The sequence below is a fragment of the Delphinus delphis genome, chromosome 3, assembly GCF_949987515.2.
Source record: "Delphinus delphis chromosome 3, mDelDel1.2, whole genome shotgun sequence".
NCBI classification, from domain to species: Eukaryota; Metazoa; Chordata; class Mammalia; order Artiodactyla; family Delphinidae; genus Delphinus; species Delphinus delphis.
This window is the reverse complement of record NC_082685.1, coordinates 110,632,932-110,655,297: the sequence shown is the minus strand read 5'-3', so window position 1 is coordinate 110,655,297 and position 22,366 is coordinate 110,632,932. Positions and strand designations below refer to the sequence as shown.

At 42.1% G+C, this 22,366-nt stretch overlaps 1 protein-coding gene across 1 annotated transcript; it reads left to right on the top strand.

The window, feature by feature from the left end:
- The first annotated feature begins 844 nt into the window (after positions 1–844).
- LOC132423471 (betaine--homocysteine S-methyltransferase 1) lies at positions 845–21,338 on the top strand. Its single transcript, XM_060009250.1, has 8 exons — positions 845–977; positions 4,670–4,802; positions 11,428–11,546; positions 12,884–13,075; positions 13,448–13,595; positions 17,068–17,250; positions 18,697–18,925; positions 20,587–21,338. Exons 1-8 carry the CDS (start codon positions 945–947, stop codon positions 20,768–20,770), a joined length of 1,221 nt encoding a protein of 406 aa, XP_059865233.1. The 5' UTR covers positions 845–944; the 3' UTR covers positions 20,771–21,338.
- Positions 21,339–22,366: the final 1,028 nt, after the last annotated feature.

Sequence of the window (22,366 nt, the reverse complement as noted above, 5' to 3'; positions counted from 1 at the left end):
CTCACTGTAAAGAAAGTTTGGAAAATACAGTAAAACATAATGAATAAAATAAAAGCAAGACGTAACTCTACCATCAACAGATAACTACTATTAACATTTCTATTTTCCTCCAGTTTCTCTAATGCCTATTCGTTTTTATACACAGTTTTCACGCTGAATTTTGAAGTCTCTAAAGTACATTTCCACTGTCATATATAAACATTATGTGTTTGTCCTTGTTAAATGTTGCAAAGATATTATTAGAAACTGTAAGGCATGTTTGGATATAAGGATAAAGTTCACTTTGAACACACACACACACACACACACACACACACACACACAAATGCAGGGTCAGTATCGGACCCTTCTGTAAATGTCATATTTTTTTCAGATACATATCCACTGGGTGTATATCACACAGGAGGTCACACTTTAGGCTGAAGTTCTTCCAAGAACTGCAAGCCTCCTCGTTCAGTAATCTTGTATCCTCGGCCTTTGACAAATATTTAGGCATTGGATGGAATTCTTAGGGGTCTGGCCTAGCGACTTAAGGAAGTAATGATACACGATCCCAGGCAAGGGAGAAATCAGGGTCGGGGACCCGCGAGGGGAAAAGAAGGGCCGGGCACAGGGAGGTCTGAAACCTGAGCCAGTGGCAGCATTATTATTATTATTATTTTACTTCTGGATGGTTTCACCCATTTTGGCAGAACAATCTCGATCACCTCCTCCGCACGCAGGTTCCCAAGCAGCGACAGGCCGGGATCAAGGGCTGGTGGGCGTGTTCCCCGCCCGAGGCCCGCGTTGGACCGCACCGGGGGTGGGGAAACCCACCCCGCGGGAGCAGCGGATATAAAGAGCCCGGCTGCTGCCACCGTGCAGCTCCGGGCTTCTCAGGGGGAAACGCTCGCCTCGCCGGTCCTCATCCGTGTTAAGTACCGTCCGTCCGGGACACCACGAAGATGGCACCAGTCGGGGGCAAAAAGGCCAAAAAGGTGAGTCTGCAGGGGACCCAAGGGCGCTGTCCATCCCGGCCAAAGCTCTGAGTTTCGATCCACAAACCAGCCCCGCATTGCATCTCAGCCGCGGGGAGTGCAGAGGAGCCCTTAGAGCCTGACTGTGACCAGAAGGCCCCCCAGGACTTCTGCTGCAGAACCCCAAGGTGCCTCTGAGTCCGCACTCCTGCCCCCTGACCAGAGCGCCCTCTAGAACTATGTGACCCCCCAACTCCAGAGCGCCCCCAAAGAGCTGAGACTCCCAACGTCTTGAGCACTCCCCCGTGATGCGGCTCCTAGACCCACAGGTGCGACTTCCCTTCCCCACGGCGGTGGGACTCGGGGTCGCCCTGCTGCGTGCCCCGGGCTCCTCTGGGGTCTGTGCCCGTGCCACCGCGCTCGCCCCTTGACGCCCAGCGCTTGCAGGGCAGGGAGGCGCGCGCCCGGTCTCCCACCGTTTCCCGCCCGCGCACTCACAGGCGCCTAGGGTCTCAGGGCCCCTACCTTGCAGGGTTCTCGCTGCACCCACCAGCCCGCCCCGCCGCAGCCCTAGGGCTCTGGCGTTGTTTGGATGATGTAAGTTTTCATCCCGCAGTTTGGTTTCAGCGATCACAGAACAGGGCACCGTGCGGGCCTCGAAAAGACAGTTTCAGAAAAATTAAGCACAATGGCCGTAAGATATTGAGGAAGGACTGTTAATAAGTTTTAAAAATAAAAACCCAGTAACAAGCCCGCCCTTCCCTGGGGACGAGTGTTTCAGTCCAGATTGTGGGCCTTCGTCTAGTTACTGGGTGGGGGGGGGGACGGTGCGGGGGCCGGAGATGGATGGATGGATGGATGGATGGATACACTGAGAGTAGGACTATGGTTAGGAGTGGGAAGAGAAGGACGGAGGGAGTAGGGAATATGCTTGCGCCTTGGGTGTCAAAGCACCCAACTCCATGCCTGGCAGACAGAGGCCCAGGGAATGGCAGCGAAGGAGACAGGGCCAGGCCAACTGTACTCCTGCAGCTGTAAGGACTGTGGGGGCAGGTCCACCTCCCAAATTCATTGCCAGCCATCCCTTTAGAAATGGGCTGTACCTAGTTTCTAAAGGGCTGACCCCGCCTCAAATTAAAAAGACCTCCACACAAGGAAAAACATTAATTCAATTAATTTTTTTAAATGCCATGCAGTCCCAGGATTTAAGATGCTGAGATGACAAACGATTATAGGCTGTCACCTGTTCAGTTAGGTGGAGAATTTTGCCAATCCATATATCTACTAAAGGAATAGCTGATGTAGGCTGGAAAGGACGATTCCCATAGAGATTTAAATTTTTTCTTGGTTTGGCCCGATTTACATTGCCATAAATCCTAATCCACTACCCCAGACTCAAACTCACAAAATGAAACATTTTAAAGGATTATTTTAGCAACAGATGGACATAAGATGGGAAGAAAAAAAAAGTTTCTTTGGTAACCTTGTTTCCATGCCTATGTCACTGTTAAAATATGGACAATAATACTTCTATACTTCTGATTAAAATTAAAACGTATGTTACAAAACTAACACAAGTTCATTGTAAACAACTAGGAAAACCACTAAGAACAGTGTCTACTACATTTTGATGTATATTCTGCTAGTCTATTGTCTAGGCAAATATGTACTTTTTAAACAAAAATTCTGATATTACACATATTGCTTTGCAACACTTTTTCACAAACAATATCTTGAGCATTTTCTCAGAGCACATTCCATTTAAAAAAAAAGCCACTTAGCTTAGGAACAAGAAAGTCTGAAGTTCAGGTAATTTAAAAATGCAGTAGAATCTAAGAGAGTGTTCTTCCTGATGTAATTGTTCAATAAACTAATGTACAGCATGGTAATTGAATCACCGCTAGCCACTCTGCCACCAAATATCAGATTCTTAGCTATGCTGTGCATTTAAGTGTTGTGCTACTAAAGTTTGAAAACACACACAAGAGTCCAATGAGAGTTGCTAGGTGATCGAATAAAATATCATGAATTACGTCACCCAAATGAAAATTAGTAGCCAGTCATATCTCATTTATTTGACTGTTGTTCATGTTTTTATACAACTGCACCGACTAGCAATATATCTATTTTTCTTGTTAATTGGGTCATAACGATCAAAGTTGTAGTTTTAAAATGTGACTTTTTTTTGGAATTTTATTTTATTTTTTTATACAACAGGTTCTTATTAGTTATCTGTTTTATACATATTAGTGTATATGTGTCAATCTAAAATGTGACATTTAGACACATTGTAATCATGACAGGTATTTGGATTTCAAAATTACATGTGATCAATTCTATATTTTTGTATCTGTTATCTCATGGACTTGTACACTTGACATTTTTTCTATGTGGAAGGGCTATTCAAGAATATATAGCATAGTCCTATTTCACTGCTTTAAGGTAGAAATGTCAGATGTTTCTTTTCTCTGAGCACCAGTTTCAAAATGGTGTGGAAGAGAGGCAGAAGTTGGTGAGGACCTAAGACAGAAAAGCCTACGAATGTCTCTCACAGAATTTGTAACCCTTGTTATATCAGCATTTGTTCTGTCAACCATTATTAGTAATAAATGGAACACAACAGGTAAGTACATTCCAAGTGATTACTTTACACGGCCTTTTCAGAGCTATCCCCCCCTCCCCACCCCCATTTAAAATCAAATCTAGATACCATTTAAGGATAAAAGAATCAGGAGGCCATATACACTGCAACTGGAAGACCGTGTATAAATTACTCAGAGACTCTGGACCTTAATTCTTCATTTGTAAAATCAGAGTGACCTAAATTGAATTAGGGTACCTTTTATTTTTAAAGGCTATGAGTTTTTGAAATTAAAAAAAAAATGGTTACACTAGAAAATTACTTTCTAAGTCACAAAGCCCTTTAAAAATATTAAGTTCAAAATTTCTCTATTAACACCAGGGTAATTATTGCATAGTACTGTAAATGGAATAGGTATGGAGGTTGGATTAGAAATTAGTTTACAAATATTTTATTTACCTGTCTCTTTCCTGTTCCCTCACTTGTAGAGAGGGGGCTGTGCATACTCGTAACTTCCTGGACAGCATAATGCAGCTGCTATTATGGAAACTGAATTTTAACACCAGAGACAGAAGTCTTTAATTGATTTGGCCCTCTTTGTGGTAGTATCTCCTTCCTTCTGTCTTCACCAAATATCTTTTGACTTTTCAGTCTCAAAATGCCTTAATAGCATTGTATGCCACTTCAACTTTATAAAATACAATCCTCTCTTTAGTTTATTGATAGAATAAGAAGGAAGACTAACAATCACCATTTTAAGAAGGTGTGCTTAAGTATTTATTTACAACAAAAGCTTTTCATCTAATGAGGCTTTACAACAAAACCTTTTCATCTAATCCCTCTGAAGATGTTTATTCAAACATAACATCCTCCCACAATATTCTTCAAATACTCTTTAATGTGTTCGGAAAGACCCCATCCCTGTCACATACACATGGATACACAAACTTTCAATATATTAGCATTCTGGTGATTCTCAATATAGTCACAAATTTCTGTATAAAATAGATATTTTCTGAGAATTCTAAAGAAATCATACTTCTCAAGAATATGATAGCAAAAGTTCTAAAGGTAGAAAATTGTCTTAAAAATTCAAGTAACACCTTTTCTTCCTCCTCTTCTGTAATTTTAGGGCATCCTAGAACGGTTAAACTCTGGAGAGGTCATGATTGGAGATGGAGGTTTTGTCTTTGCACTGGAGAAGAGGGGCTATGTGAAGGCAGGACCTTGGACCCCAGAAGCTGCTGTGGAACACCCAGAAGCAGGTTGGTGCACAGCTATATTCTAAGCTCTCATAAAAGACCACTATGTTGGCCCAAGTCTAGAAGCATGCCATCAAACAGATACATTCATGCCGTGGTATCCAAATATTTATTATTGCCTGCGGGGCACTGTGCTAGGTACATAAGTACAGGTTTGCCTGTTGGGTAAGTACCAATGGCCCGTTGCTGTCATCTATATCTACCTTTTTTTTTTTTTTTTTTTTTGCGGTACGCGTGCCTCTCACTGCTGTGGCCTCTCCCGTTGCGGAGCACAGGCTCCGGACCGCCATGGCTCACGGGCCCAGCCGCTCCGCGGCATGTGGGATCTTCCCAGACCGGGGCACGAACCCGTGTCCCCTGCATCAGCAGGCGGACTCTCAACCACTGCGCCACCAGGGAAGCCCTATATCTACCTCTTGTTCGCTGATCCTCACTCTAGATGAGTCTAGAACCTGGCTCACTGCCTTTCTCTGCCCCTCCCTTCTTCAACACTCTAGTTGACTTCAACATCCATACATGTGATCCATCCAGCACTCTTCCTGTTAGTGCCTTGATCTCCTCCTCATCTCCAGCAAACTTTTCCTCCATTCCCACCTTAGCAACCCTCTCCTAGACCTCACCATCGCCAATAGCTGTCCACCTCTGAAATCTCAAGGACAAATACCACATTCTCTGACCACCCCCTCCTATCTTTTCTGCTCACTTTCTCTAGTGCTCCTATTCTTCAATCTCATCACGGCTCTGGCTCTACCATTTAAGTGTGTTTTAGCCATTCTCCCCCACAAGTCCACTTTCCCTCCTTAACCCACTGTAAGTTGCATGATACAGCATCAATCATCATCTTGCAGATAAGCCCTCTTCCATTATCTATCTGCCAACTAGTCACATTCATTGTATACGAGCACCACCCTGTTCAACTACCTACCTAACCTGCACCTGCACCCACAAACCTGATTCTCACTTTACTTTTTTGACCACAAATCTTTTATGGACAGGAGAGGAGGTAGGATGCAATCTGAAGGGGATAAATGCTGTCCCTTAGGGCCTCCGTATCAGCCTTAAGGAATAGCGAAGATTTAATCTTTAAAAGGGAGGAATGGGTCACTTTTGCAGGTCCATGGACTTCTGAGGGATGTAGGTTTTCAAGGCTAATGGGTTAATCCACCCATATGTCTTTATTCCAGATCTGAGGGTCCCATTTCTTCCTAATCAGACCCTAACTTTTGGCAATAAAATGCTTTCCCAGTTGAGAACTCTGCTCCCTATGTAATTTAGTCCCGGGCCAGAGCCTCAGTTTTTCTGTTCTCTAGCAACAGGAACTGAGTCTCTTTACATACCACCCAGAAGATCCTCAGACTCTCACACATTGCCTGAAATCGGTGATGACTCACCTGTAGCCTTTCATTGTCTTTCTCCAGTATTTGGTGGTACCCAACAATAGCCATCTAGCTCTGGAGTCCTTATAGTTCCTACTTCCCCTGGACCTCTCAAACATCTGACATAGTGCACCGGCTAGTGCATTCCCTTCCAAGGGTACCTCATCCTAATTCACTACAGGTTGAGGTTTTAATAGTTGTACCCCTAGAGCATGCTGGGAGCTCCATCACCTGTGACGTGTGGGTGCTCATTACTAGCTAGTCAGAAGGAGATCTGACTCTAAAATGATGCCTTCAGAGTTATTTCCCATGACTAGTTCTGGCTTCAACTCTTGCAGGTCAGACCACTCAGAAAACACATTATGAAGTAGAGAGTTGTGCTCAGGGGTTCTACTCTTGGGAATGAACTAAGGGAGTGAGGGAAGCAGGACTGGGCAAAGGGAGGACCTGGAACTAAGCTGCGAAGAGTTGTAACAGAGACCCCAGCCAATCTCTCAGGGAGCTCTGGAATTGCACAGGCCCCTCAGAGTTGTCCCAGATTGAGGCAAGGCGGCTAGGCTAGGTCTTTGTGTTTTCCCCCTACTAACACAAGCTGTCAGCACTCCCCTCCTCCAGGAGAGGGCTGAATCCTGGGCAAAGGCGTGCCCTTTGGCCTAGGGCACTTCCTAGGAAGGGTCTCAGCCAGGAGCCGTCAGCAACCAACACTTCGAAAGAATTTAAATCTTTCAGAGGAAACCAGAGTTCTTGTGAATATTGTATAAGATAATAAACAGATGTTTTTTACGTTAAAGAAGAGCGTATTCCAATAAACTCAGTGACGAAGGATGGAAATTAACCAAGAACATAAACTGAGAGACAGTACAGTTTTGAGATCCAGTACAGACTCTGGATCCAGACGAACTGGATCAGATCCTGACACAGCCACTAGGCTGTGCGGCCTTGGGGAAATTACTTAGCTAAGAAAACCGAGATAATATTGACATCTACCTCATAAAGTTGTTATGAGGATTAAATAAATGATATGTGCAGTGTTCAAAAGAGTGCCTGGCTCATGTTAAACACTACAACTATTCGCTCTTGTTAGTAACTTGAGTGAGTTGCTTCCCCTCTTGGTAATATTCTTGGTTGTATTAATCTATTACTGCTAGAGAAGTACAGAAGTGTGTTCAAATCACACTGTCCCTAAAAAGTATCCAAAGTAGAAGAGTCACAGTCACACTATGAAACCTAGCAAATGCATGCAACTTTTATATTCCCAAATAAACGTAGAAATAATACTGTGTTCTACCCTTAAAAAAAAAATGCAATTAGTAAGCTTTGGAAGCTAAACCAACAAGAGTTCTCAAATTTTAGTTTCACCAGCGGAGTTTGTTAAAAATAATAAATTCCCAGACCCCACTTATAGATTTGGTTTCATTAGGTTTGTGACGGGTCCAGGAACCTGCATATTCATAATACTTGTCTCCAAATGATGGCAAGGTAAACCCCACTTTCAGAAGCATTGTGTTGAAGGGATGTAAGGAACACAAGGGCGTAATTAAGACCTGAGAGTGAGAATTTCTAATATATCTATGGTTTGCTTCTTAAGGTCTGCTTGCTGGGTTAAACTCAGAATGAAATATTTCTTGGGCCAAACTGACATTAACGATAAACTACCTTTGCCCAAACTTTGCCATGGAAACAAAATAAGACTGTTGTTTAAACTGCAAATTTCAATTTTGTTAGTCACGTTTACTTTTTTAAAGTCACACATTAGAGGAGCTCAAGAGGAACTGCTCTGATACCGATTTTCTTTGATTTTATTAATGCAGAAACAGCACATTTGATCTCTTGGCCATTTGTGTCTTGAATATTTTGAGCTTATTTACATGTATTGAGCATTTGCTCTACTTTTTCTTCTGCGAGCTCCTTGCTTTCCAAGAATTAATGAAAACTCCATGATACTGAGTCATCAGATTTAATCCTTTCTGCTACAGACTGAAATCCCCTATCTTCAACTCTGCCAGTGCCTAGTTCAAAATCTGTCAAACACAGTGGACTACAGGACGCATCAGAAAAGACAAATCTGCTTGTAACTTATCTTCAAAGAACCATTTCATACGACCTTGGATGTATTTAACCTTTTCTGGGGTGGGGGGTGATGAAATGCGTTTAAAACATTCATGCTCTAAATGAGAGCGGTGGTCATTGTCATGCTACTTTATGCAAATGAATTTGTTTTTGCAGGTACTTTTCTAATTTTGACTGGGTAATAACTAGAATTCATATAGACCCTGAAAAGTTTCCCTGTAGACTGGATGGCACCCAAAACACTTTTGTAGGAGTGGTGCCTGGACTTGACTTTTTAGTGCTGGAAGCAGTGAGAAAGGGAAGGTTATGCTACAAGTCTGCAATTCCTTATCCAAGCCCTTTTGGGGCCAAATGCATCTTAGAATCCAGAATTTGTGGGAATTTTAGAAAGTTAATACGTTACATATGCTACATATTGCATAACGCTTTTATTAGGGTCTGAAGTGCTCCCCTACGCCCCATTAAACACATGAATACTCTTTTTGCATCAAAATATATGCTACCCACACTGAATAGGATACAATTATAAATATCCTCACATTAGTTCAGGTGACATTTTGCTGCCAAATGATTTTACTGCAAATTTATTGTCCCACTGAAGAAATACTGCAAATTTTTATCTGACCTTTTAGAGTTTGCTGTGGAATTTCAAAGACTTGCATTTCTCAAGTAAGTGTACAAGGTAATATCTATATTCTGTACATATATGTCTGGGTCATATGTTTTATACATATACACACACACATAAGTTGGTAATATTTAGCTTCTGTGATGCTAACATAAAACTAGTATATGAAGAGCGTAAAGCCATAAAATGAATATAATTAATTAGCAGAAGTTGTATCATTGTCATGTGAACTGGTCATACCCTATTGTTGGCTAGAGGATGAAAACTCATCGTTTTATGATGAGAGGAAACAGAAAATAGAAATTGAAAGGATATTCAGAAATTACCAGACTAACTCTCCTACTAAAATTTATGCCAAAAGTTGTGGTTCTTGCGCTCAGAGGAATCGGCTTTGAATCAGTTTCCCTGGGTCTGGAGGGGTTTGAGGAATCTGAATTTTTAATTGTCCCCAAGTGAGTCTAGTAGGGTCACACTTTGAAAAGCATGGCATTTTTAAGAAGCATGATGGAATAATCAAATCAAATCAAATCTATTAAGAGTGAAAAGGTTGTCTTCACCTCTCTGACTCACTGCCCTCTGAAAAAATCTGATAAAAGACTATAGACCCTATGAGCACTATACAATGTACATACAGGTAAACAATTTGCACACCATTCCAGGGTTTTTGCTTGTTTTTTTTTTTTTTTTTTTTTTTTTACAGCCTCTGGAAATCCATCAAAGGGCCAGCTGGGTGGACTTCTTATTCATAAACCATTCTGTCCCAGATACCAAGTCTGTAGTCCCTTCTCCCTTGCTCCAACCTCAGCACTCTGTGTTTATCTGATTGACTGTATATAAGGTTTTTCAGTTGATTCTGCTGCTAATTAAAACAACTTCGAAACTCCCTAATTTAGGCATGCTTTTAAGTTCCCACTGAGAACAAAAGGTTCCATGATTTTAAAAGCAGAGATTTGGCTTCAAGCTTAGAAATCCATTCTCTGAAATTCAAAAGCGTTTTTGGCCTCACCTTTTTGTCCATTTATAAACAAAAACTGAGCTTCCTATGTTCTTGGCACTCTACTAGGCATCTGGGTTGCAAAGATGCCAAACTAATCTCCAGTCTTAGCCTCTGAAGGGCTAAGAACACCAGTGTCCTAATAATTTCCTAGTGTCTAATGTAGTTGTTCCCAGACCGGCAGCCTTTATAGGTCTCTGAAATTTCAAAATAAATTTTAGGGTTCGATATACGACTGTTGGTTTCTTACTCTGTCCAGTCATCTCTCCTGACAAAAACAAAACACCATCTAAGTCTCAATATCATTTTATAGAAGAAACATCCTCCTGCTCTCTTAGAATGGTGATTCTCAACAAAACTGAAAATAAGAATCAGCTGGGAAAACTTTAAAAAAAATTGCTTGTGCCTTACCCCAAACCAATTAAATTAGAATATATGTGGATTTGACACTAACCTTCATAATTTTTGAAAAGCTTGCAGGATATCTAATGGGCAACCAAGGTTTAGGACCACTATTTTAGAGCAAAGGATAACTCTTTAAATTGCATACATTTGATTATATGGGGAAAAAAAAAAAGAAACCTCCCACCATATTTCCTCCAGCCAATGAAAGCTTCGCCACGTGGTATTCACCCATGAACCTAGATTGCGAACATTTCTCCGACACTTATTCCACTCTACTACCAGAATTATCTTTCAGAAACACTGAGTTGGGCTTCCCCGGTGGTGCAGTGGTTGAGAATCCGCCTGCCAATGCAGGGGACACGGGTTTGATCCCCAATCCGGGAGGATCCCACATGCCGTGGAGCAACTAAGCCCGTGCACCACAACTACTGAGCCTGTGCTCTAGAGCCTGTGAGCCATAACTACTGAGCCCACATGCCACAACTACTGAAGCCTGCGTGCCTAGAGCCCATGCTCTGCAACAAGAGAAGCCACTGCAGTGAGAAGCCCGTGCACCACAGCCAAGAGTAGCCCCTGTTCGCCGCAAGTAGAGAAAGCCCGCGCACAGCAACAAAGACCCAATGCAGCCAAAAATACATAAATAAAATAAATTAAAAAAACAAACAAAAACACTGATACCTGTGGTCTGGCACCTAGACTCCTTGGGATGATGTGCTAGGCTGTTTTACACTCTGACAGCCCACCTTTCCAAGTGCATCTCCCACCACTTCTCCAGCATATCCTCAACTCCGGCCACTCAGACTGCTTGTCACTCCCCCAAATGCCAAGACTTTTCTTGCCTCCTTGTCTTTGCTCGGGCTGTTCCCTCTCTAGGGAATGTCCTTCCCCATCTTCTCTGCCTGGCAAAAACACTGAGATGATTCTTCCTCTGTGGGACCTCCCTCTTCCCTTCACCCCACATCCATGGCAGAGATAATCTCTTTCTCCTGGCAAGAGACTCCAGATCCACCCCTCATTTGCCCCCAGGATGAGCAAATGCCAGGCAACCAGGAATTTAAGCAGCTATTTTCATAGTTGTTTATCTGAGAGCCTTTTGAAAGCATCACAGACTAATAAACTTAACAATGAATACCTTTCCCTCATTCAATCTCCCAGTTCGCCAGCTTCATCGAGAATTCCTCAGAGCTGGATCGAATGTCATGCAGACCTTCACCTTCTACGCCAGTGAAGACAAGCTGGAGAACAGGGGAAACTATGTTGCAGAGAAAATATCTGTGAGTAACACCACACATGGCGCTCTTAGAAGGACACAGTAGACACGTGTGTCATTACCAAAGCTCTCATAGAGAAAAGTGTTGAGCCGCTTTAGAGTTCTGTTTTGTTTTAAACAATACAGAAACGAGATACGTGTAAATAATATTCTTAGGTTTTAGCTAGCGTCCCTCAAATTAACAGAAAGGCATTTAATGAAGCAGATCAAAGAAGTATTTAACTATTAATGATTCTCTCAGTCTCTTGACTAAGTTGCTGAAGGAGTATCCTTACAAACTCTTACATCTTCTTTAAAAATTAATTTTATTTATTGATTGATTTATTTTATTTTTGGCTGCGTTGGGTCTTCATTGCTGCCCACGGGCTTTCTCTAGTGGCGGCGAGCATGGGCTACTCTTTGTTGCAGTGCGCGGGCTTCTCATTGCGGTGGCTTCTCTTTGTTGAGGAGCACGGGCTCTAGGCGCGCGGACTTCAGTAGCTGTGACACGCAAGCTCAGTAGTTGTGGGTCGTGGGCTTAGTTGCTCCGCGGCATGTGGGATCTTCCCGGACCAGGGCTCGAACCAGTGTCCCCTGCATTGGCAAGCGGATTCTTAACCATTGAGCCACCAGGGAAGTCCGAAACTCTTACATCTTTACAATTTGTTAATGTGACACAGTATAGGAGAAAGGTCATATGTGCCAGGAGTCAGTGAACCTAGAATCTTCCAGGCTCAGCTACAATCAACTGCGTGATGTTGGGCAAACCATTTACTTATCCCATCAAATCAGCAATTTCTTCATCTCTAAAATGAAAAAGGCATTCTAAAATTACATGAGTCTGTGTGATCTATAGTACTGGGGTTTTTTGAGGACAAACATCAATTTATATTGTCTAAAAAATTAGAAAAGACCTGACTTGTGATACATGTATCTGTTGAAAAAATATATAATGACAAAAAGTCATGAATTCTGTAGTAATTTAAATTGAATTTTATTCTTATTAATGATAAAAGCAAATCATTATCATCATCACCACTATTTGCTAGGTATTCTTCTAAGTGCAGCTTAGGCATTGGAAGATACCAGATCCTTTTATGTAAGGACTTTTACCCTCTCACAGATCTTGGGTATAATATAATATCCTAAATACCATCATTAAATTTTTTTCTTAATCACTGTTATTGGCAATGTTGTTACTGCAAATTGCTCAACTCCATAAAGCACTGAACTATTCCATCACTGTCGTTTTCTGGAATAAAATCACTATTATAACATACAACTGAGATTTGGACGTTGAATAACAATTTTGCTTCAATTTCACATGAAAATGTAGACGTATCATAAATTCATCCATTTTAGGGGCAGAAAGTCAATGAAGCTGCTTGTGATATTGCCCGGCAAGTAGCTGATGAGGGAGACGCCTTGGTGGCAGGAGGTGTAAGCCAGACACCTTCGTACCTTAGCTGCAAGAGGGAAACTGAAGTCAAAAAAGTCTTCCAGCAACAGTTAGAGGTCTTCATGAAGAAGAACGTGGACTTTTTGATCGCAGAGGTAAACATATACGATCTAAGATGAGACGAGGACACTTAGGACATTTTCTCTGTCTTTTACTCTCATGAGGACCATGTGGGGTTAGGCACCAGTCATGACTAGTAGCTGTAATATTTAGTTTTGAAATGTTTTTCCAATTTAGGGCTTCAACTAAATGTGATTCAGTTAATGTAACATAGTGTTCTTCAAACCTGTGGGCTGTAAGTTGCTGAAATCACCTTTCTGTTCTGTTTTAAAAATGTTAATGGGTCACAACTCAGAGTTTGAAAAACACCCATCTGAGGATAATTAAGTTAATACACAGTAGGATAAGTTTTCAAATTATTTGGGAAGAAACAAGATTAAAAGTATCTTGACTTTAACTTATTTCAGTATTTTGAACACGTTGAAGAGGCTGTATGGGCAGTTGAAGCCTTGAAAGCATCTGGAAAACCAGTGGCAGCAACCATGTGCATCGGCCCAGAGGGAGATTTACACGGTGTGGCCCCTGGCGAATGTGCAGTGCGCCTGGTGAAAGCAGGTGATGATGCGTTCTGGCCAGTTTGCAATTAGTGTGTCTATCTTTAAAATTTATTTATTTATTTTTATATTTATTTTTGTCTGTGTTGGGTCTTCATTTCTGTGCGAGGGCTTTCTCTAGTTGCGGCGAGCGGGGGCCACTCTTCATCGCGGTGCGCGGGCCTCTCACTATCGCGGCCTATCTTGTTGCGGAGCACAGGCTCCAGACACGCAGGCTCAGTAGTTGCTCCGCGGCATGTGGGATCTTCCCGGGCCAGGGCTTTAACCCGTGTCCCCTGCATTGGCAGGCAGATCCTCAACCACTGCGCCACCAGGGAAGCCCCTAGTGTGTCTTTTAAATGACATACAAATGCAGGTCCATCTATGAATCACTATATACTACTTTTGTTACAGGAAAGCCATTAATTTACTTTCTTAGGAATATCTATAATATCATTATTGAGTCCCAAAGAGAAAAAAATGTTAAAAAAAAATACATACACAGACATACCAGCCTTTTGAAATGGGCAATTAGACCTACGCTGAAGGTTTAACACCTGGAAATGAGAAGAATTTTAGTAAATCAAAAGGAACATTAGGAAAAATTATGTTTTATTTTAAATTATCTGAAGTTGAGGTCTTTAGACATTAATAACTTTTAAGTCAGTTGCCCTCTTTGCCAAAGTTTTTCCATTCTCATAAACAACTGGTATGTTTTACTTTTTGTAATTGGTACAATAAATTTTCAAATCCTTTGATGTGAGACATGGAGCACCTAATTTACCTTTTCATATAATTTCCATTCCTAATATTGGGTCTCATTTCAATTAGGGAAAATTCACAGACTTTTTTCAAAGCTACCTCATTTTCAACCTGAGGAATAACACAGTGTCCGTGGAAGAGTCTGACTCACTGTGTGGAACAGAGATTTTGATTGGCTAATTGTTTAATTTCTCATCTTTATCCAACTCTTAATAGTTCATGAAAGTCACTTCATACTTGTCACTAATAATAATTATTTAGGTTTAGGAATGACATTGTAGAATCCTAAGTTTTTTATTCTACATATTAGAAATGGGGGGAGAAACCAAATTAATATGTTTCAAAAAGATGAGAGGAGGCCCTCATCATCCCAGCTGTTAATTGGCAGGGATTCTTGGCCTGCATCTACTCCTTCCCCTGCCGGTCTGTTCAGAGTGAGTGGCCACAGTGCTTGACCTCACTGTACCCTGTTTCTATCCTTCACAGAACTCCCCAGTTATCTCATTCGTTTATGTCTTGAATGTCTGGCTCTCTCACTTGATGGTAAAATCCTAGAGGGCAGAGACTATGTCTGCTTGGCTCAGCACGGAGTACCGTGTGCCCAGCACAGCACCCAGCACATGATAGGTCCTTAGTCAATATCCGTCTCACAAATCTAGTCCATCTTCCAATGTTAGTTCAACTTCCATGTGCCCTGACATAGTCATCCCTACCCCAAGTAATCACTTCCTCCTCTCAGCAGCTGCGTCGCACATTTAGCGTGTCCTCAGATGACATTTTCTAATCTGTGAGACTGTTAATAGGGTTCTGCAGTTACACACGGATAGAAAATGCTGTGTTAAGCCACGTTAAGCAGCCTCTCGGCTGCAGAACTTCTCAGAGGCTTTGACGTGTTCGTGTGTACTGGCAGTCTCCAAGAAGGGACTACAGTAAATAACTACTGCCCAGTTTAATTGGTCATAGAACCTTGTTTTCATAGAGCAAACCTTGGGAAGCCCTGTGCTAAATTATAAAATCTTTGGTGTCCTTCATTTATATTTCTCTAAAACCCCTTACAAGGATCTTTATACCTAATAGACATCAATAAATAGCCAAGATGTGATGACTTCATTAATGTAATGATATCTAGCAAGGAAAGAGAAACTGTGGCTCCAGGACACCAGGAAGGACGGACGGATGGATGGAAGGAAGGAAGGAAGGAAGGAAGGGAGGGAGGGAGGGAGGGAGGGAGAGAGGGAGGAAGGGAGGAAAAGAAAGGGAAAGAAAGAAAGAAAGAGAAAAGAAGAAAAAGGTAGTCAAGACCCAAGTGACCCTGTTCAGTAAGCTGTTGAATATACCAGTCTGGAACCCAGTGGAAAGGTCAGAGTTAGAGAGAGAAGCTTGGGAGAGGTCTGGATATAGATGGTATTGAGAGCCTGGGGCTGAAAAGGAAGTGTAGATGCAGAAGAGAAGATGGCTCAGTGGGATCCTGGGACACTACAGGACTGAAAGGTTTAGCCTTGAGGAGGGGTCAGCACATAACACTCAAAAAAAAGCAGCCAGGGAGGTAGGGGCAACACTCAGAGAGTGGGGGAAGTTCTCAGAAGCCAAGAGAAGGGGAGTATCGATGAAGGAGAGAGTGCCACGAGGTTGAATGCTGCCGAGACGTTGAGTAAGATGAGAAGAGAGAAGTGACTACCAGACTTGGCAAGATTGAGGTCATCGGTGTCCTTAACAAAAACTGATTCAGAGGAATGACGGGAAGTGAGGCCAGATTGGAACAAAAATGAAGAGTGAACTGCAGGCCCAGGCCAGTGAGGACCACTAAGACGCCTGCCACTGAACACTGGAGGTCACAGCGTGTAGCATCAGCTCTGCTGCTCCTGGAATCTGGATGTTGGTGCCGCTCTCATTGTGGCCAGAATGAATCTTCCCTTTCCTTGTTCTTGGCATCTCTATATCCCAGCTACAAAATCCTAGGCCATGAGTTCATCAAAAAAGTCCTTTTTGTCGGACAACCCAAGTGTCCAACTAATGAATGGATAAGCAAAATGTGGTACGTACATGCAATGGAATATCATTCAGCCATAAAAAGGAATGAAATTCTGACACATGCTTCAACAGGGATGAGCCTTGAAAACATTGTACTAAGTGAAATAAGCCATTCAGGAAAGGACACATATTATATGATTTCACTTGTACGAAAGTTTCGGAAAAACCGTTTCCTAAATTACACTCTGCTGTTATGCCCAAGAAACTTAATAATATTGTTAAATTGGCCTGATAAAAGGAAACACTGATTTATCCCTCAGATGAGTCGTAACCACAGGTGCCATGGGGCAGCTGGGAGTCGTGAAAAATTATCATGCTTTGCAAATAAAATGTCAAAGATTGAAAAAATGGCTACTAAAATTTGAAGTTAAAGAACAGTCCAATAATGATTTTTTTACATGACTACTAAAATTTGAAGTTAAAAAAACCTCTAATAATGATTATATTTTTCAAAAAATGATGGACAGCCAAGTGTGCATAAACGACACTTCAATTATAGCTGACTCTTCAAAGCACTGTTCGCAGAAAGGGCTTGATGCCTGTTACTAATCATTCTTGCCCAAGGGTGAGATAAGTTTGCAGGGACCCGGTGCCATACTTCCAATTCACCATTCCAAATAAAAGCTCCCTGAGTGAGAGGAGAGTCAGGCCCATTGGTACCTGGTGAATCCCTAAAGCTCAAATGTTCTTCCCACTTGCAGGAGCTTCCATCGTTGGCGTGAACTGCCATTTTGACCTCACAACTAGCTTACAAACAGTGAAGCTCATGAAAGAAGGCCTGGAGGCCGCGGGACTGAAAGCCCACCTGATGAGTCAGCCCTTGGCCTACCACACCCCCGACTGCGGCAAACAGGGATTTATCGACCTGCCAGAATTCCCCTTCGGTAAGACAGACGTTTTATAAATCATCTCAGGGTCTTTATGTTTGACAAATTCCAAAGAAATCTCTAGCCATAGAGCTTTATCATGTAAAGTAATGGCTGCATATCCCCTCATATCTTGCCCCCAGCTTCTCTCCTTGCAACCCAAAACTTTTAAATTAGACATTAGGAAAAGACAGGACCGGCAAGCAAAAAAGACCTCTGAACTTAAATGTAAAATCAAAGGTCAGTCAACACCTAGGTAGACAACCAATTCGTCATACCTGAAGTTGGCAGAAAGGATGCCCTCCTGGGTAGGATCAGCAAAGATTCTGTTTCTGGTTCCAGCTCCGTTGCTAAGATGCAGAACCTTAGCAAAATTTCTTAGTTCTCCCAGATCTTAATTTTCTCATCAGAAAAAATAAGTCATTTAGACCAGGTTATCGCCGAGATACTTTTCTCCTATTCTGAATGTTGCTTAGATATTCTAGCAATATCTGAGTTTGCGGGGCAGAGGGAAGTTACCATCATTGGGTTACTGTGTAACAGATTTGAATGAAGAGACCAAGCAGATGAAGGGGGTAATACTTGCAGTCTGGGAAGAGGGATAAAGCTTGTGTGGGAAGTGGGGGTGAGTCTACCTGGAGAATCAAGCCACGGGTGAGCGGGGCCAGACCCTGGCCAGCCTCCTATTTCATTCTAAGGTCCTTACCCCATATTCTAGAGGGACCCTGGAAAATACTCCGTCTAGAAGAACCATAGAAGAAGAACGGCAAGGCATTTGTGGTATTTATTGCTGTAGAACAAATTATTGCAAAATTTAGTGGCTTTAAACAACAAATATTTATTATATCTCAAGTTGCTGCAGGTCATGAATTTGGGAGCAGCTTAGCTCAGAGTCTCTTAATACGTTGCAGTCCAGACTCTAGCAAGGGTTATAGTCATCTGAAGGCCTGATGGGAGCTGGGGGATCTACTTGCAGGCTCTCTCAGTTGGTTGTTGGGAGTCAGGGTCAGTTTTTTTCTGTCTGTGGACTGGAGGCCTCAGCTCCTTAGCTCATGGACTTTCCACTGTGGTATCTGAGTGTTCTCACAACACGGCAACTGGGCTGAACGTTCCAGGAGAGAACAAGGCAGAAAACATAATGTCTCTTATGACCTAGCCTCAGAAGTCACAAACCATCCCTTCTGCCATATTCTATTGGTCTCACAGACCAACCTGACATAATACAGGAGGGTCCACACAAGGGTGAGAACATCAGAGGGCCGAGATCATTGGGAATCATCGTGAAGTCCGGCTGTCACAGTATTTAAAATTGGATATGTCAATGCAAAATAGCTAATAGTTTTTAAGAGTTAGGAGCTAAATATTGACAACTTATCTAACTCATTTATTGAAAATTACACATTTATTATAGCTGTTTGTTTTGAATATCTATTTTTAATTTAAGCAGAGTGTCATTTATTACAGGACTGGAGCCCAGAGTTGCCACCAGATGGGATATTCAAAAATACGCCAGAGAGGCCTACAACCTGGGGGTCAGGTACATAGGTGGGTGCTGTGGATTTGAGCCCTACCACATCAGGGCGATTGCAGAGGAGCTGGCCCCGGAAAGGGGATTTTTGCCACCAGCCTCAGAAAAACATGGCAGCTGGGGAAGTGGTTTGGACATGCACACCAAACCCTGGATCAGAGCAAGGTAAGAACCTTAAACTGTATTTGCCAAACCAAACTCATTTAGATTATGAAGATGTCCAAATGAGGTCATTACCAAAACTGCAGCCTATTTGCTGTGTAATGGTAAAGAATCGGTTATCCTCTTTAAATTCTCTCATAGAGGTGTTTATAATGTAACTTTATGGAGTGATTTTTTGGGGAAAGCTTTAAGAATATAGAATATAAATCATGTAAGTTGCAACAAAATGTGATTTCACACTCTAGGAAAGCACCATCCATGTGGTGGACACTAACAGTGAATCAGTTGTTAGGATTTAAGTACAGCAAGTATTAATTGCCCGTTCTGTGCCAAGCACGAACCTTAGATCTGGGAAGACAGTGGTGAATGAGATAAAACATGTCTTTACCCACAGAGTTTACATTCCAGTGGGGAACAGGAACAATAAACAGAGTTTCACATCAGGCTATGTGCAGGGCACTAGGAGTATAGAAATGAAAGGCTGTGGTCCCTGGCTAAGAGAATCTCGCGGTCTACTGGGGAAAATGGAGAAGAAAGGTGATGTAGTTAACTGCTTGAGTAGAGGCATGGATAAAAAAGTAACAATGAAGAGAAGAGAATAACTATCTCTACCTAATAGATACTTTAGAAGAAGGGACGTTGGGGCTGGATTTTGAAGAGCTGAGTAGGCTTCCACGGGATAAAGAAGGGGGTGGAGGATGCACCCCAAGCAGAGGGAGCAGTTTCCCTCTGTTCAGTGAACATTAGTTGAGCACAACTATGTCAGGCACCGTTGTGGTTGCTGAGGGAGCACGTTGGACAAGGCACAGGCCTGTCCCCAAGGAGGTAACAGTCTAGTAGGCAGAGAAATAAACAGCTAAGTTCAAACTGGTATGGTAAGTTAAGGATGAAGATGTGCACAGGTGCTGTGGAGTCTGTACTAATGGCCCACAGGGGGAAAGGTGGGAAGGTTGGTGAAGAATTTCTTACAGAGCTAACACCAGAGCTGAATTTTGAAGGACGAATTAGATGGCCAGACAGGAGAACAGCCTAGAGGGAAGCACTGAGATGTGGCAAGAGGACAAGGTGCTGAGACACTAGAAGTTTGAGAATATTGGATTCAGAATTTGGTAAAGACACAGGTCAGGAACAGGAGGTGGCCTTTGTTCATGCTCACGAGGTTGAGATGACCTCATCCCAAGGCAGTGAGGAGCCTGGAGGGTCTCAAGGGGTCCAAGACAAAGTTAGATTTGCAAGTTTTAGTAGCCTCGAGACAGGGAAACCTGTGAGGAAATCTCTGCTGGAAGACAAGGGAAATAGAAAGGAGGCTGGGGCGGGATCCTCAGGGTGAGAGGTGCAGAAGCAACACTGGCTTTGGGGAGAGCAGCAAATGTGGGCTCAGCTGGCTCAGGAAGTAGAATGCCAGAAAGTGAGGATGGAGAGGTAGGGTAATTTGGATAGAAAATGTCCCTATTCTAAACTCTTAGCTTTTGAACCTATGTGTATGTAAAAAGAAGAAATTCAAAGTAACTTTAGACCTACAGATTCTGAAAGAAAAAGATAAGTGTGTTTCAATGGACACACTCTCAAGAGTCCAAAGACAGCTCTACAGTGGTGTCTTAGCTCTGCGACCTAGAGAGGGAAGCTCAGGGAGAAGTCTCCTGCTGTGTGTTTTGTTCCCCCAGGGCCAGGAAGGAATACTGGGAGAATCTTCGGATAGCCTCAGGCAGGCCGTACAACCCTTCTATGTCAAAGCCGGATGCCTGGGGAGTGACCAAAGGAACAGCCGAGCTTATGCAGCAGAAAGAAGCCACGACCGAGCAGCAGCTGAGAGAGCTCTTTGAAAAACAGAAGTTCAGATCTGCATAATAGCCTCAGCGGAACCCATTTTCAGTGACCTCCTCTATGCTTGGAAGTCTATGTTTGGGCCACAGTTCCAAAAATAAGGAAAAGATGGTTAAAAGGCAATGCTTATATGAACCCCAGCCTACATGTAACAAAACAAATAGTACTTGACAATTTTGAAAAGTATATATTTATAACTTGAAAGCAAAATAAATAAGAAGCAAATATTAAACAGGTTTACTAAGCACCCACCATGTACACGGTATTAAGGAAATCACTGTGGCCAAGGAAAAGTAATTTGGACATTAATCCCACTTCAAGAAGTTTGCAGGCTAGTAAGGAGGAGGAGATGTGAGCTGTCATAAATGGCTCAGCAACCAGACAGGGACAGACAAAGTGCTATAGGAAAGTGACTTCCAAGCTCTTCTGAAGATGACCCTTCATAAGAAACACAATTTATATTGATATAACGACCCAGTAAAGTACATGTACAACCATTGAAATAAAATGTGATCCATTCTGGTATTTTTTATTCCACTCCTTTCTGTCCTATTTCATTAATAAAATACTATGCTGGTTAAGACCCCTCAAATTGATTTTATGACCCATTAATGAGTTTTGACCCACAGATTGAAAAACACTGCTATGGGACACCAGCTATGGGGACTTTGCTATTCCTTTAAGTTTTTTCTTAGAAAATCAGTCCTATGGGACCTGATCAGTAAATATTCAAAGCTCAGAGTTCCAGAGTTGTTCCCTCACTTTTCTGACCCATTTCTACCACTAAGAAGCATTCAGACCAATGGGGAGGCTGAGAAGGGATGGGTACCCAGGCTCTCTCCATCTTTTTCTAGGCTGGATCCACCTAAATACCTCCCTCCAGTAAGGCTGGGGAGCAATGGTCTTGTGTTACTTTGGTAGCTTTAAAAAATATATAATAAAGAAAAAGAGATTCTCCAAACTCTATCTGGGGTTCCTAGATTGAGAAGTATATTTTTACCTGGTAGTACCTACTCTGAAAGCTCAAGCCTGAAGATGTAAGAGCATTAGAATAAACGGCTACTCAATGTATGAGGAAAGAGTTCATATTTCTTTCTAAACATTCATGGATTGGTATAGCTGTTTGGAAATTCTAATCTCTTCAGCTATTAAAATAAAAGGAGCAATGAGACTTATCTTGGATGTATTTGAATCTTATTTCTGTTCTATAATTTGCCAAGTCTTGTATAACCTCAGTTTCTATTTAAAAAGACACAAGCATGCTAGAGTTTTAAAGGACAAGGCAGCAGTATTTAAAGGAAAAAGAAATTTCCATAATTTCTTTTCAAAGCAGCAAGACTCTCAGAGGTTGCATATGGCTGAGGTGAAATAAGAAAAGAGTGAAAGTCACTTTTTTTTTTTACCAATTGCTATCTACCATTTTTCATTCTCAAATCAGGTTCAATATTTAATACTTTCATTCATAGGTAATAGATACCTTTATTCAACCTACTACTGTGTAAGATGCATGCCCCTTTAATATTCTTTTCAGAACTTGTATTGCCATACAAAACACTGTAACCCCTAATTTTTCTTATATCTTTTGATTTTAAAAATGTTTCCCTCAAGAGGAAATATACA